Genomic DNA, 15,743 nt, shown 5'->3' on the forward strand with positions numbered 1-15,743 from the left:
GTCTGATCCCTGGTCTGGGAAAATCCCACATGTTGTAGAACAATTAAGCCTGTGCACCGTAACTATTGAGTCTGTGCTCTAGAGCCTGGGCGCTGCAGTTACTGAAGCTGGAAGACCCTAGAGCCCATGCTCTGCCACAAGAGAAGCCACCGCAGTGAGAAGCTTGGGCACCATACCTGAGAGTAGCCCCCACTTGCCACAACTAGAAGAAAAGTCTGCACACAGCAGTGAAGACCCAGCACAGCCAAAATAAGTCACATGTCCTAAGTCACATAAGCTTAGTACATTGAGGTGACATGTTTTTATCTGAGATCAACCAGACTTAGACCAGAAGCCAAGGTGCCAGAACGTGAAAGTGTTAGTTGCTCAGTCGTATCCGACTCTTGGGACCTCATTCACTGTAGCCCCCACAGGCTCCTCTGTCCGTGAGATTCCCCAGGCAAGAATACTGGAGTGGGTTGCTATGCCCTTTTCCAGAGGATCTTCCCAACCCAGGGATGGAAACCGGGTCCCCCACATAGAAGGTAGATTCTTTACCATCTGAGCCACAAGGTGTCAGTAGTGAGTGGTAAGCAGTCAAGTCGCTTGTATCTCCCACCATCTCCCCATTCTAGCCTGCTTGGCTTTCCACTGCACCACCCTGTCCCTACTCCATCACTGCCAAGCAGTAAGATTTCTTGTCCTGTACTGTAGGTGTTACTGACAAGCAATAAACAGAAATAAAAGTGACAATATTGACCACAAGGGTCAAAGTAGAAAACTTCATCTATGGAAATGAGACGGTTCCATTTTTTCTAAAATAAAAGCCATTTATGTCTCATCTCCATCTCCCAATCAGGAACAGAGTTATTAGTTGCTAGAAGAAAATCAAAGGACTCTTCTGTTTTCAAAATGAAATACTGCTATTGTTTGACATGATAAATTTTCCTTCCCTTCCAACAGAAGACTGCTTCAAGGTGGCAGAGGCAGACAGTCATTTAGGCTGAGAATTTCATTTTTTCTCTGGTTAACTAGCCCATCATACATCCTCTAAAATCCTTTTACTTATTTAAAATAGAAATAACTCCACTGAATAAAATAGCTCCATCAATAAATAGTGTAATAAATATGCCTGGTAGAGTCATTGGTTTGTAGCTTTGAATAATCAATATTTTAGTTAACTAAACATACATTCCCAAAGCAGGCTGGTTAAAATAGAAAGTTGGGTGACCTGAGACACTGACTACATATCAAAGATGGACACGCCATATTTAAAATGTGGGTAATGGTAAATCGAGGAGCTTCCCGGGTGACTCAGTGGTAAAGCATTTGCCTGCAGTGCAGGAGACTCAGGTTCAGTCCCTGGGTTGGAAAGATCCCCTAGAGAAGGAAATGTTAACCCACTCCAGTATTCTTGCCTGGGAAATCTCATGGACAGAGGAGCCTGGTGGGGTACAGTCTGCAGGGTTGCAAAACAGACATGACTGCGTGACTAAACAACAATAGTTAATTGAGACCCATTGGTCCTCAGGGCAGCCAAGAACTCAGACAGACTCCTGCATCAAACCTGGCATCCTAAGGTGTGAGGACAATTTTGGAGCAGCTCCCAGTGCCAAGAGCCACCCTCATACAGGACCAAAGAGCACGAGGGTCCTGTGTGAGTGTAGTCTACGGTCCTGAGGATGCGCTGTTGGGGGCCCTACGCCGCTGACCTTGACGGACTGTTTTGAAGTTGAAGGTCTGGAAGCCACCTGTCAGTGCAGAAGAGTCGATGACATCCACACCATAGTCACTCTGGCTGCGTCTGTACAGGGTGATGCCGATGACCAGGACTGCAACGGCCACAACCGCGGCGCCCAAGCCCGAGTACAAAGCGATGTCGCTGGCATTCTCGATGCCTGAAAGACACAAGAGCAATCCTCAATGGCCAACGTGGGCACAGCGCCAAAGAGCCATAGCAGGACACAGAATGAAACACTCTTGGAATTTTTGGAGCTACAGATCAGGCAACATGACAGATGTGGCTAGTCGCGAGTTGGACTCTCCAACAATAATCAGGTTTCTAGAAGACCTTGTATAAATCAAAGGGATGCTAGTTAAATAACTTAACTGCATTAGGGTAGCTTACCACATAATGGAATCTGCAACAGAAGCAATTTTGCAAAGAATATAAGATTTTTCAAGGAAAAACAGGCAACTGCTTAATTTGCTTGTTTTAAGAAATCTTATTGCCCTGCAAAGTTTTTTTTTTTTAATATATATATATTTTATTTTTGTTGGAAGACATGAGACCCACATACAATGACAAAATATGGGTGAACCGCTCTGCTTGTCTATGGCCTGGGCGCATGCATTCACAGAGAGCATTCTCGGGTGATAAGGTAACGCATGGTCTATGAGTCAAGAGACCAGAGCTCAGGAGTATGAACTTGAGCTTTGGCCCACGTCACTCAGTTCATCAGAACGCTGACGTTCATCAGAACGCTGACAGTCATCAGGGTATTTACAATCATTATGAGCGACTTTCTGTTGTGAGATATGAAAAACACTCGGTCCCAGGCACTCTTATGTCCATGGTAAATGTTTGCTGGCACCAACTGAATGCTTGACTCTAGAAGTTTGTTTTTGTGGATGAGGACTGGTCTCTAAGAGGGCACATGCTGTTTCTCCCATACCTCTCCTACTCCATCCTATTGAATGCATGGGCAAAGCAAAAATAAAAGCGTTAGTTTGAAATTTAGATGGTGGGTGTCTCCCCATCCCCCAAGATAACACTGTAGCTGCTTTCCAACCCTTTGGCTAGAGGTCCTCGGGGTGTGGTTGATTCCTGAGGAGCCTCGGAATGGCTAGTGCAATTCGGCACGACATCTACCCAAGAACATGTAAGTCTTGAAGTGTGTTAACAATGGAAGGGGGCAAGTATTCACTACATAACTGATCTCCTTACAGATTATGTGGTAGGCATACTAAACAGGTCCAAAAGTAATTACTCAGCCACCCCTGCTGGGTTTAGCAGATGAAATAAACCCATCATATATTTACCTTGTAATTGCACAGCACTTAGTCTGTGCTCACCGCACCCTAATATGGTACTTATGTTATCAAGTGAGGAAGACTAACCACACGGCTAAATTTATTTTCAACAAAGTTAGTGGACTATAAAATAAGGTGCCGCCAAATGAGAGCAGGAACAAAGAAATCAAGCAGAACCAGTTCAGTAATAGGGCGGCCAACACATAAAAATAATTCATGGGGGAGAAAAACAGTAATCTCAAAGAACAGTATCGGAAAGGTCAGAGGGTGATCAGACGCTTTTCATAACAGCAACCTGGGAGGTGTTGAGAAACAGTGTGATCTAGGCTTTAGTTCAACTTCATGGTGGTCCAAATAGGAGAGGGCTAGGGATGGTGGGGTATCAGTGGTGGTCTTCCCCAGCTCCCCAGAACCACAGGGTGAAGACTGATGCCACCGCCAAAGTTCCAGTGTCCAAATAGGTCATGTGGGGAGAAAGAAGGGGAGTCATCACCTCATTCAGTCTCACTCTCCCTCTACTCAATTAAATTCCTTGGAGGGAATCATTAGAGAAGAGAGAAGTCACAAAACACAGCAGGTGTGGCAAGCCAGGGCACCAGGAGCAGGGAGAGAACTGGACTGAACCCAGTGAGCCTTCCCCCTTCTTCCCTCCAGGTCCTTGGGCACTGCTCATGGATGGCACCATCATCTTAAAAGGTGTATCTGGGGAGAATACACCTGCTCAGCAACTAGAGAAAGAGCCTGGCAGGGTCCTGAATGCAGCTGCTCTGTCACTGAGCTGGCAAAGTAGACGCAAAGACATCTTTAGCTTCCCAGGTACTAAAATAGGAAGGACCAGAAGCCAGAGGATGACCAACGTGAAAGTACTTCTGCTGAAAATGGATATCACTGGACGTGAAATCCTGACACAGAACTCAGTAGCAGGAACAAGCTGTCTTTGTTCCCCTGGATTCCTATCTTGCTGTTTCTGGTGTCCACCCTCTTGCTACCCAGGTAACCAGAATTCTCCGTTCTCAAGTTACAAGTTCTGTTTTAGAAAAGGACTCTCCGGCTTCAGATGAAGGTATCAACGTCAGATATAGCTCATTGTGTTTGCTCTCCCAGGAATATGTGCAGAACCTCTTAATAACCTCTTAATAAATACTGAATTATAGAATTTTTAGAAATGAATATGGGGACTTTGGGGCTAGGGTAGGGAAAGAAGGGAGAGAGACTCGTACAGGGATCACTGCTTCCCTAGGAGGTTCACCCTAGCACCTGGTGGGACAGTTTGACCTAGACTCAGAAGTCCATGGGATTCATTTTTACAAGAACAATCTGTTCTGGGAATTTGATGTTTCTACATCTAATGATCTCATCATTCAACATACACTTGTGACAGGTCAACCGCTCAGTGGAAATGAAGACATATGGGTGAAAATTAACATGTGGTCCATATTCTCCATTGTTTCTTGTCTGAAAGACAAGGCTGTGATGGGACTCCGGTATCCAAGTGCAGCTACAGAGGCAGACATGAGTCCTCAAGACCTCATCAGTCATCCTTAGGGCTCAGTCTTCTAAAGTTGAGTCACTTCCTTCTTCTTGCTCTTTTTCTCTTCTCTCTTCACTGCTTTTACTTCATCTTATTCTTCCTTTATTCCCCCTGCCCTGCTGCTGCTGCTGCTAAGTTGCTTCAGTCATGTCTGACTCTGTGCGACCCCATAGACGGCAGCCCACCAGGCTTCCCCATCCCTGGGATTCTCCAGGCAAGAACACTGGAGTGGGTTGCCATTTCCTTCTCCAATGCATGAAAGTGAAAAGTGAAAGTGAAGTCGCTCAGTCATGTCCGACTCTTCGCGACCCCACGGACTGCAGCCCATCAGGCTCCTCTGTCCATAGGATTTTCTAGGCAAAAGTACTGGAGTGGGGTGCCATTGCCTTCTCCGTCCCCCTGCCCTACCATTTGCTAATCTTTTTTCTCCAGGACAGTAGAGTAGGTTTCCCTGTAAAGATTCCTGTGTCCTTACAAATGTAATTGATTCCCTTTTCATGTGTGTCCAGGACTGGCCCCAGGAGAACCTGAGGTTTAGGCTTGATGTCTGTGTCTGTGAGCACACGGGCACTTGGAGGGGTGCCACGCAGAACCACTCCACGTGTGCACGTGTACATATGTGGTCACACTCAGCTTTCATTGGAAGAATATCAGAAGTCACTGCTTCCACCTGCTAGCCAAAGGCCCTGTGCCCCTTTCAGATTATAAGGATGGGTCTGTGTCATATACCCCCCATGCCTCTAGGCATCTATGCCCTTCCCACCTCTATCTACCCATCTGTCAGTGCAGGGCCCCCTCCTCTAAGCCAGATGGACTGTGCCTTGGCTAGTCCACCAACCCTGCCAACCCCTGGTTCTCTAAACTCTGACATCACTTATGGTTCCTAGAACTCTTTTTGGATCTTTTGATGGTTAATGACCTGAATGCCAAGGCATCCTACATACTTGACACTCGGCACAAGCACTTCTCTGTCATTTCCCCCAGAAATGAGTGAGTCATCCTGTGCAACTATCTGTTGATTGCTCCCTGGACTCAGACTAGCCTGAGGGCGACTGTAGAACCCCTGCCACAGAGACCGCCTTTTCCTTACAGCCACACACACACATTTACATCTGTCTGCTCACTCTTACATCTGGGGCTGGTTTGTTTCCTCCAACTCATTCTGAACAAAAAGCTTTGATCAGGCTATTCTGCCTTTGTGCGCATAGGGTGGTTTTTTTTTTTTTTTTTTCTGGATTTCTGTCATACATATCAATGTGTGATTGATGTCCTTCCTGAGTTTCCACCCCCATTTCCTCTCTCCAAGCACTGTGAAAGCTTTAGGCCAAGTTCAGAAGGGTGCAACATGTGGTATAAAAAATTGTGCATGATCTATAGGCTAAAGAAAACAAAAATAAAAATGATGGGGAAATCTCTTATATTGCAAATTAGTCAGAAACTACAGAGGGATCTGTTCATTGCTGGAAGGAGTGGGAACTATCTACAGAGAAAGGTTGAAAAGATTAATAGTTGGAAACTAGGACCCTGGAAAGGAAACGTTTATGGGTTCATTTGGCCTGGAGAAAAGAGAACTATAAAGTGGCTTGTGGGGATCTTTAATGCATAAAGCATGGTTCTAAAAAGAAGCTCACAGTAGGTGCCCAGTGAACCTTCATTTATGATGAAGCTAGTAACCAGCTCCTCACCCACTCTAACAAGGGCTGAAAAGGAGGACCTGGCCTTTTATTATGGCAATTGGGACTCTGTTAGATATTAAAATGACCTTTTCTACAAGGAGGGTTGTTAAAAAAAAACAACTGTGCTGTATTTCTGAGGAAGCTTGTGAAATCTCCTTTAGAGTTTCTCAAAACCAGCATGACTTGATGATAGTCTGCAGTTATTATATTTTTGGTCAAAGCTGGTGGGAAAGGCTAAGTGACTTTTCAAAGTCCTTTTGAACTTCAGAGTTCAAGGACTAGGTATTCACAAGCTCCTGTCCTTATGAATTATAATCATACCTAGTCATTCACAGTGACGTATGTACCCCAAGGACGAAATTTAAGGGCTGTTCATTTAGTTTGCCTTCCTCTCATCACAGGACTCTCATTTGAAAGACATATTAACGCCACTTATTTATGGAAATTTAGCTCAATTCCCATATTATGAGTTTAAGTATCAGATTAGAATCTATTTTATAGGATTAGATAGCTACACAATACGAATAAAGGAGCACAACAAAATGCCTTTCAAAACATACAGTTAGAGAATTTGGGACTGACATGTACATGTGGCTAGATTTAAAACGGGCCAACAAAGACCTACTGTACAGCACAGGAAACTCTGCTCAAAGTCATGTTAACAACCGAAATGAGAAATGAATTTGAAAAGAACAGATACATGTATGTGAGTAACTGAATCACTTTGCTGTACACCTGAAACTGTTACAACGTCGTTAATCAACTCTACTGCAATATAAAAGTCAAGACAAACATATGGTATTCTCTTTTTATCTTATTGGATACTGTAGAATGACCACTGCTCTTGTTTTAGGAGGAAAAAACTCAGCAACTTGACTTGATGTGTTTAAGGCAGTGAATTACTAAGGAATTCACACAACAGAGCTGCACAAAGAGAAGGCTGAGAGAGAGAACATGAATGGAAGACAGAAGAATTAGCTGCTCCGCTGGACTCCCAGAAAGCAGCAGTCTCTAGCCCAACCCCTCCTCATCCTGGCCCAGAGGTACAGACAGGGCTGTAGATACCGAGGGGTGTGCCAAAACATTTAACTGCACGCTAGCACATAACAGAAGTTATTGTTCGAACTGTTCATACGTGTCATTGAGAAACCACATTCCTTGAAAAAAGCATCAGAAAGTAACTTTAAAGTGGTCAGCTCTGGTCAACCACGGTGAGCAGTTCTGATGATACTTGCATTGCCTGGAATCTCACACCAGTCAGCATCTCGGTTTGTCCACCTTGCCACCCTCCAAAAGCTCCTTGTTGTCATTACAAAGACAGCAGCACATTTTTCAGTAACACTTACTGTATGCCAGGCACTGTTCTAGTCTTTTATTTACACTGATTAACTCATTTTAATCCTTCCAACAAACTTGTAAAAAGGTGCCAATTTAAATATCGAAACTGAGGCTAGAAAATCACTTGTCTTGCCCAAAGCCTCATGACGGTTAAGTAGCAGAGCTGGGATTCAATCCAAGGCAGCTCGACTCCGGCTCAATGCCTATCCGGCTGTGAACCCCTGCCCTGGTCGCACTGCCTGATACTGAAACCGCACACAAGCCCCTGTGTCCTTGTCTTCTGCACTAAGAGGCTGACTCAGAAGTTAACGATTGGGAAATGTGAAGATGTAAAAACAAACAATGGCTGCTGGGCTGGGGAACTGAAAACTATTTAGACTCTGAATTTGCCACCTGGCAGAATCACCGAACTACCTTTTCCCTAAAAGATATGGATAAACACTTGACGTGTAGGAAGCAGGCCCCCACCAGATGAAAACTGCTGACCACACGAACACAGGCTCCAGACCAGTTGGAACCATTAAGCTGATGATGCTGTTTCCTTCTCACCTCACCACCAATCAGAAGAATGTCCATGAGCTGATCGCATCCTCTTTGAACCATGACTATACAACTCCTCACTACCCTCTCCAGGGCAGGGCATGCAGACTTGAAGGCATTAGCCCACTGTGGCCCCCGCTGCCTGGCAAAGCAATAAAGCTTTTTCTTTCTATTTCACCCAAAACTCTGTCTCCGAGATGTAATTCAGCACAGCGTACAGTAAGTCCCTTACATATGAGCCTTCAAGGTGTGAAAGTCCAAAGATGCAAATGTGCCCCGTTTGCTAGCTATTGTACTGTATTACCGTATTAGTACTTTCTAAGGTACTATACTGTAAGATTTAAAAAAAAAGTTCTCTTTATTTTTTGTGCTTGTTTTTTATGTACTATTTGTGTGAAAAATATTATAAACCTATTACAGTAGAGTATTATATAGCCGATTGTATTAGCTGGGTACCTAGGCTAACTTTGTCAGACTTACAAACAGAGTGGACTTACGGACGTACTCTTGGAACAGAACTCGTTCATATGTGGGGGACTTACTGTACGGAGGCTGAAAATTTCACCAACAAAACCTCTTGATGGCAAGGGTAACTCAGTAATGGAGCACTAAGCTTGTGCCTGCTTCTCTGAGAACCGCAGGTATGATCATATTCCCATGCTCACAATCAAATCTATTTGCCGTAGAAGTATTCTCTTTCTTCTTTTACAGATGACGGTACAGGTTCAGATAGGGTAGAGGCTTCTTCATGAGAAAATGGCAAAGGTAGGGTTTGGACACCCATCTGTCTTCACTCCCCAGTGGTCTAACCATCACAGGATGGCCTCCACACCTCTCCTCCCTCACTGGCTCGACTATCCCTGCTGCAGGAACCCACCAACCAGACTGGTGGGTATCATCAAAAATCCAGTGCTCTGCAAACCCACCTGGGCTTCTTTGCAGCCTAAGAATTATTGTCTTCATGTCCCATGACCGAGAACAGCTTTTCATCAACAGTTACTCTGAACTCCGTTTACTTTCTTCATCACCTCTGCTTCTCACTGCCCGCTTTTCCATGTGAGTCTCCTTCCCTCCAGCACACACACCCCCTCCCCTGCAACTCAAAATGCCTCTGCTCCGTCCTGTGCTTTCCTTTCCCTCTCCCTGTTCCCTGAACAGCTGCTCCTCCTCTGTGTCAGGCTGGCTCTGGTCTGCCCTCTCTTGCCTCCGCAGGGACCTGGCCTCATTCATTATTCCCTTTTGGTCTCGCATCTTTCAACTTTGCCTCCAAACCTGCACCTTGACTTCTGCCTCCAAACACGGCCTGGTCTCCCTAGTCACCTCTACCCCAATCCCTCTCCTGACTTACTCCCTGATAGATCTCTGAAAGAGGCAGTCTTTTTTCATATCCATGAAATCCTAAGCTCTTTGTTGAAAAGAATTATAAAAAACATTTTAAAAACATTAAATCTTTCTTGATCATAATTTCCCTAACCAGTTAACCTCTATCCCTGTTGAAGTAAAAGAATAAATAGAAAACACACACAGGAGGAGGAAGTGCTTTAGGAACTATAAAAAGTTACACTACACCAAGAAAAAAATTCATCCTTCAACTAAGCCAGACAGATATGGCTTCAACTAAGCCAACATATATGATATTGCATACGTGTAAAAAATGATACAAATGAACTTATATAAAAAATAGATCCATAGACATAGAAAACAAATTTATGGTTATGAAAGGGGAAAAGGGAGGGGATGAGATAAATTAGGAGTTTGGGATTAACAAATTCACAGTACTATATATAAAACAGATAACCAATAAGGACCTATGGTATAGCACAGGGAACTATACTTAATATTTTGTAATAACTTATAAGGGAAAAGAATCTGAAAAACAAAAGATAGACATATATATATAGAAGTGAATCACTTTGCTGTACACCTGAAACGAACACAACATTGTAAATGAATTATACTTCAATAAAAAAATACACAAAATTAAAAAAAAATAAAAGTAACCACTGTTGATAGTATATTTGGGATCTTTCAGGAACAAATTGTAACTTTCCATTTTTTTTTACCATCCTCACTCTATAAGTTATATAATCATTATTATACTTCCATATGATTTCCTTTATTATGTTGCTTTTCCCCCCACTGAGTACAATATCTTGTAGATCGTTCCTATCAGAACGTACAGACATGCTTTACTTCTTTTTACATGGGCTCAGCCCACTGCCAGGCTCTATCATAATTTAACTTGTTCACTATTTCTATACATTTCATTGCTCTTTTATGCTATTAAATTCTGACTTTTGCCCAAACCACTGTTTCCTCCTGAAGATTGTTCACAACCATTCCATCAGGCAGTGCTAACTACTACTTTGATGCCCAACAGTCTTAAATCAGGATCTCTTGCCTTGACTCCTGTCTGAAGTCCTCATCATTCTCCCGCTCAATGGATAAAACCACCACACCACTGTGTGTTATGCTAACATCTCAAATTTGTCATCTGTTTTATAAGGTCACCATTCTTATCTCTTCAAGTATTTTCTTGAATTCCCCTTTTCTAGTAATGACATCATCAGAGACCAGGCTTGAGCCTGAAGAGTCACCTTTCCTTTTCTGCCCATTGACCCCTTCCCCAAATGACTCACACGCCTTCCTGAAACATCCCCAATGCCTCTCACATCTCAGTTTCGATAGCAGGCACCCACATGGCACAGCCTCATCTACCCTGGTACCCAGGCCCCAGTCTTTATTCATTCTGAACTGTTATTCTCGTGGCTTACTCTCCCCAAACACAGTTCTGGTTCTGCCACTTCAAAACCTATCAATGACTCTTGAGTAGGCATCGAGTTCACTCTAACAGGGGCTTCCCTTATGGCTCAAGATACTTTCTGCTCTGCCCCATCCTAGTTTTCAACTGTTGTCGCTCATTTATCCTCTATATGGACCCTCCAACTTCTGCTTCATTGGCTGTATTAAGGCCTTTGACTGTGTGGATCACAACCAACTGTGGAAAATTCTTAGAGATTGGAATACCAGGCCACCTTACCTGCTTCCTGAGAAACCTGTGCCAGTCAAGAAGCAACAGTCAGAACTGGACATGGAACAATGGACTGGTTCAAACTGGGAAACGAGTATGCCAAGGCTGCATATTGTCACACTGCTTATTTAACTTCTATACAGAGTACGTCATGTGAAATGCCAGGTACGATAAAGCACAAGCTGGAATCAAGATTTCAGGAAGAAATATCAATAACCTCAGATATGCAGATGCCACCACCCTTATGGCAGAAAGCGAAGAGGAACTAAAGAGCCTCTTGATGAAGGTGAAAGAGATGAATGAAAAAGCTGGCTTAAAACTCAACACTCAAAAAGCAAAGATCATGGCATTTGGTCACATCACTTGGTGGTGACTACATGGGGAAACAATGGAAACAGAGACAGACTTTATCTTCTTCGGCTACAAAATCACTGTGGATGGTGACGGCACCCATGATATTGACTCCTGCTCCTTGGAAGGAAAGTTATGACAAATCTAGGCAGTGCATTAAAAAGCAAAGACATCACTTGGCTGACAAAGGTCTGTATAGTCAAATCTATGGTTTTTCTAGTAGTCACGTATGGATGTGAGAGCTGAACCATAAAGAAGGCTGAGCACCAAAAAATTGATGCTTTCAAACTGTGGTGCTGGAAAAGACTCTTGAGAGTCCCTTGGACAGCAAGGAGATCCAACCAGTCAATCTTAAAGGAAATCAACCCTGAATATTTATTGGAAGGCCTGATCCTGAAGCTCTGTTATTTTGGCCATCTGATGCGAAGAGCCATCTCACTGGAAAAGACCCTGATGCTGGGAAAGATTGAAGGCAGGAGGAGAATAGGGTGACAGAGGATGAGATGGTTGGATGGCATCACCGACTCAATGGACATGAGTTTGAGCAAACTCTGAACATAGTGAAGAACAGCGAAGCCTGGCGTGCTGCAGTCCATGGGGTCGCAAAGAGTCAGACATGACGGAGCAACTTCACTGGTTCACTGGTAGCAACTGAACAACATGGACCCTACTTTTTAGGTGAATCTGATTACAGACCTCACTCGAAGATATTATGGGTTCAGTTTTCAGACCACTGCAAAGAGCAAATATTGTAATACAGACAGGCACAGCTTGCTTGGTTTTCTGGGACATATAGAAGTTATGTTTATACTATACTGTAGTCTGTTAAGTGTGCAATAGTATTATATCTAAATGAAACAATGGCTATACCTTAACTAGAAAATACTTTATTGCCAAAAAAAATGGTAGCTATCATCTGACAGTGCAGAGCTGCCACAAACCCCAACTTCTTAACAAACAAACAAACAAAAAAAGCAGTATCTACAAAGCACAATGAGGGCTGCCCAGATCCATTTTCTTCAAGTAGACTTTGTACTTCCGTAGACTTCTTTTTGTTGTTGTTGTTCAGACATTTTGCTTTTACTGAAAGGCTCCCTCCTCCAATATTTGTTTTAATTCTAACCATTCTCCCGAGATTGACAGTACAGATAATCTATTTAATAAAATGTTTCTTGAGAATGCACATTCAGATATGTTTTATTCTTTTCAGTAAAGTTGCCAGATTAAGCAACTACAAATATGATTAAATTTGAATTTGAATTAAATTTGAATTTCTGATCAAGAATGTCTAACTTGAGTAGAAGTATTTCTCATGCCATATTTGGGACATGCTTATGTCAAAAATGTATTCACTGCTGATGTGAAATTCAAATGTAACCAAGGGGTCTCTATTTTATCTGGTAATTCTGCCTTTGGATTGCAAAATAACTGTCCTTTTCCCCATCAGGAAGACCAAGGTAAAATGAAAAAGAGACTCAAAAAGCAGGATTTGAAATCCAGCCCTTGAGAAAATGACTTCACTTTCATTTTCTACTCTGGGAATTCACGATATAAGTTCTAACTTTGAATATAGTAATACGTGGGGAGATGGGACCTGTGAATTCACATTTTTAGCAAGTACCCTGAGTTATTCTGATGCTGAAGAACATTATATTCTATCACTTATTCACTGTGGCTGTGCTTAGTTCCAGGGTATTTAATGAAGGAAACTTCATCATGTCCAATAAGGTCAACGATATTCTTAAAAATGGTCATAAGAAAAGGCATACACTTATGATGGGATAAAAATTAGATAATAAAAAGATTGCAAGCAGTAAGAAAATTACAAATGTTGCACATATGCTCAGGTTGAATTGATTCACAGTAGGAATGATTCTAAAGGACAAACAAGTCATGCAATTTGGGGAAAATGCTATATTTATGTGATGGAAAATAATCAGCAGGAGATGAAAAATGATGGGTAAAATAGAAAAAAAAAATTATCCTGTAAAGCATGGCTAGGAGATTAGCATTGATGCCAGTCACCTAATGTTAGTTTAAAGACCTAGAAGTCTGCTGAGAATTTAAAGATACTAAAGCTCAACATTCAGAAAACTAAGATCATGGCATCTGGTCCCATCACTTCATGGGAAATAGATGGGGAAACAGTGGAAAGAGTGGCTGTCTATTTTTTGGGGCTCCAAAATCACTGCAGATGGTGATTGTATCCATGAAATTAAAAGACACTCCTTGGAAGGAAAGTTATGACCAACCTAGATAGCATATTCAAAAGCAGAGACATTACTTTGCCAACAAAGGTCCGTCTAGTCAAGGCTATGGTTTTTCCTGTGGTCATGTATGGATGTGAGAGTTGGACTGTGAAGAAAGCTGAGCATCAAAGAATTGATGCTTTTGAACTGTGGTGCTGGAGAAGACTCTAGACAGTCCCTTGGACTGCAAGGATATCCGACCAGTCCATTCTGAAGGAGATCAGTCCTGGGTGTTCATCGGAAGGACTGATGTTGAAGCTGAAACTCCAAAAGTTTGGCCACATCATGCGAAGATTTGAATCATTGGAAAAGACCCTGATGTTGGGAGGGATTGGGGGCAGGAGGAGAAGGGGACAACAGAGGATGAGATGGCTGAATGGCATCACCAACTTGATGGACATGAGTTTGAGTAAACTCTGGGAGTTGGTGATGGACAGGGAGGCCTGGCGTGCTGCGATTCATCGAGTCGCAAAGAGTCGAACACGACTGAGAGACTGAACTGAACTGAACTGATGGTTCAATGTGGGCTTCCCAGGTGGCTCAGTGGTAAAGAATCTGCCTGCCAGTGCAGGAGCCACAGGAGATGTGGGTTTGATCCTGGGTCAGGAAGATTCCCTGGAGGAGAAAATGGCAACCTACTCCAGTATTCTTGCCTGGAAAATCCCATGGACAGAGGAGCGTGGCAGGCTATAGTCTATAGGGTGATGAAGAGTTAGACATGAGTGCATGGCTGAGCGAGCATGCCTGCATGGTTCAAGGTTGCAGATAGTTCTGTGTGTTCAAGGTACCATTCAAGTCTATACAGCATGAAAAAGAATGTCCAACTTGCCAGTGTGGACTCTGCATCTTTTGAGGAGTTCTCTAACCCAAGAATGTGTATTCCCAGAATCTACATTATTCCACTATAGATGAAAGCAGTGTACTTAGGGGAAAAGATGTAGGGTGGATTGTCAGTAAGGCGACGAGAAATACCTAATTTCTAGACTGTAAGGACACACTGGAGAAGGAAATGGCAACCCACTTCAGGATTCCTGCCTGGAGAATTCCATGGACAGAGGAGTCTGGTGGGCTACAATCCATGGAGGCACAAAGAGTCAGACATGACTGAGCGACCAACACAGAAGGACACACTGGGGTCATTCTTTGATAGAAATGATTCTGGGAAACTTCCTGTTTGGACTGTCACCTAGCACCGGGCACCAAATAGATGATTATTAAATACTGCCTCCTTACTGCCCCTCTTCTCAAATCACTTGTCATCTTGTACTTTGTACTGAGGTTGTAGGGAAGAAACATTTCTTATTGTTTCCTTCACGCTTCACGGGGCCAAGACAATTTATACAGAATAATTGTGCAATAAATATCTACTACACGAATGAGTTAAAATAAATACATAAAAGCAAAGTCTTTATTTTCACTTTAACAATAAAAGCCTCAGTGAGGAGTTAGTGGGAAGATGTAAGACCATAATAACAAGTATGGATTGAACATCTAATACATACTACTTCGTGTGTGCTCAGCCGCTAAGTCATGTCTGACTCTTTTGTGCCCCAGGGACTATGGCCCAACAGGCTCCTCTGTTCATGGGATCTTCCAGGCCAGATTACTGGGGTGGGTTGCCATGCCCTCCTCCAGGGGATCTTCCCGACCCAGGGACTGAAACCATGTCTCTTGGATCTCCTGCATTGGCAGGCAGGTTCTTTACCACTGTGCCATGTGGGGAGGGTGGTAAATGCCACAAGCATAAGGGTGAACAGACCCTATACTGTCTACCAGATGACCGGAAGGATGTCTATAAGAGAAGGAATTCAGCCTGGGATAAACGCAATGAACACACAGGATAGAAATAGAGAAATTGCTTGACAATCGGCCAATTAGAGGTATAACTAACTCAGCCTTTAGGGGCTTTGCAGAGGCAAGACCCAAGCCGAAGCCTGAAGGAAGGATCCATTCAACACGGTAAGATTAGGTGGAGGGAAAGTTTTCTGGCAGACATAACAACATATAAAGAACTA

The 15,743-nt window shown here is 43.2% G+C and overlaps 1 protein-coding gene and 1 long non-coding RNA gene across 11 annotated transcripts in view; one reads left to right on the top strand and one right to left on the bottom strand.

Annotated features, from left to right (window-relative positions):
• LOC123330977 overlaps window positions 1-8,294 on the top strand; it is a 28,375-nt gene extending 20,081 nt beyond the window's left edge. The window contains exon 3 of one of the 2 annotated variants that reach the window (XR_006547366.1): window positions 7,073-8,294. This is a non-coding gene — a long non-coding RNA (uncharacterized LOC123330977). Of the gene's footprint in view, window positions 1-3,666; window positions 4,678-7,072 lie in introns of those variants that run through there. The other variant, XR_006547377.2, reaches the window with a different exon arrangement.
• UNC5D (unc-5 netrin receptor D) overlaps window positions 1-15,743 on the bottom strand; it is a 627,582-nt gene that overhangs the window by 77,716 nt on the left and 534,123 nt on the right. For 7 of the 9 annotated variants that reach the window (XM_044933431.1, XM_044933503.1, XM_006058425.3 and 4 more), the window contains one exon: window positions 1,692-1,877. In XM_044933431.1, coding sequence (XP_044789366.1) covers window positions 1,692-1,877 — 186 coding nt within the window. The remainder of the gene's footprint in view (window positions 1-1,691; window positions 1,878-15,743) is intronic. The other 2 variants (XM_044933531.1, XM_006058428.3) reach the window with 1 other exon arrangement.

This window comes from Bubalus bubalis, chromosome 1 (assembly GCF_019923935.1).
Source record: "Bubalus bubalis isolate 160015118507 breed Murrah chromosome 1, NDDB_SH_1, whole genome shotgun sequence".
NCBI classification, from domain to species: domain Eukaryota; kingdom Metazoa; phylum Chordata; class Mammalia; order Artiodactyla; family Bovidae; genus Bubalus; species Bubalus bubalis.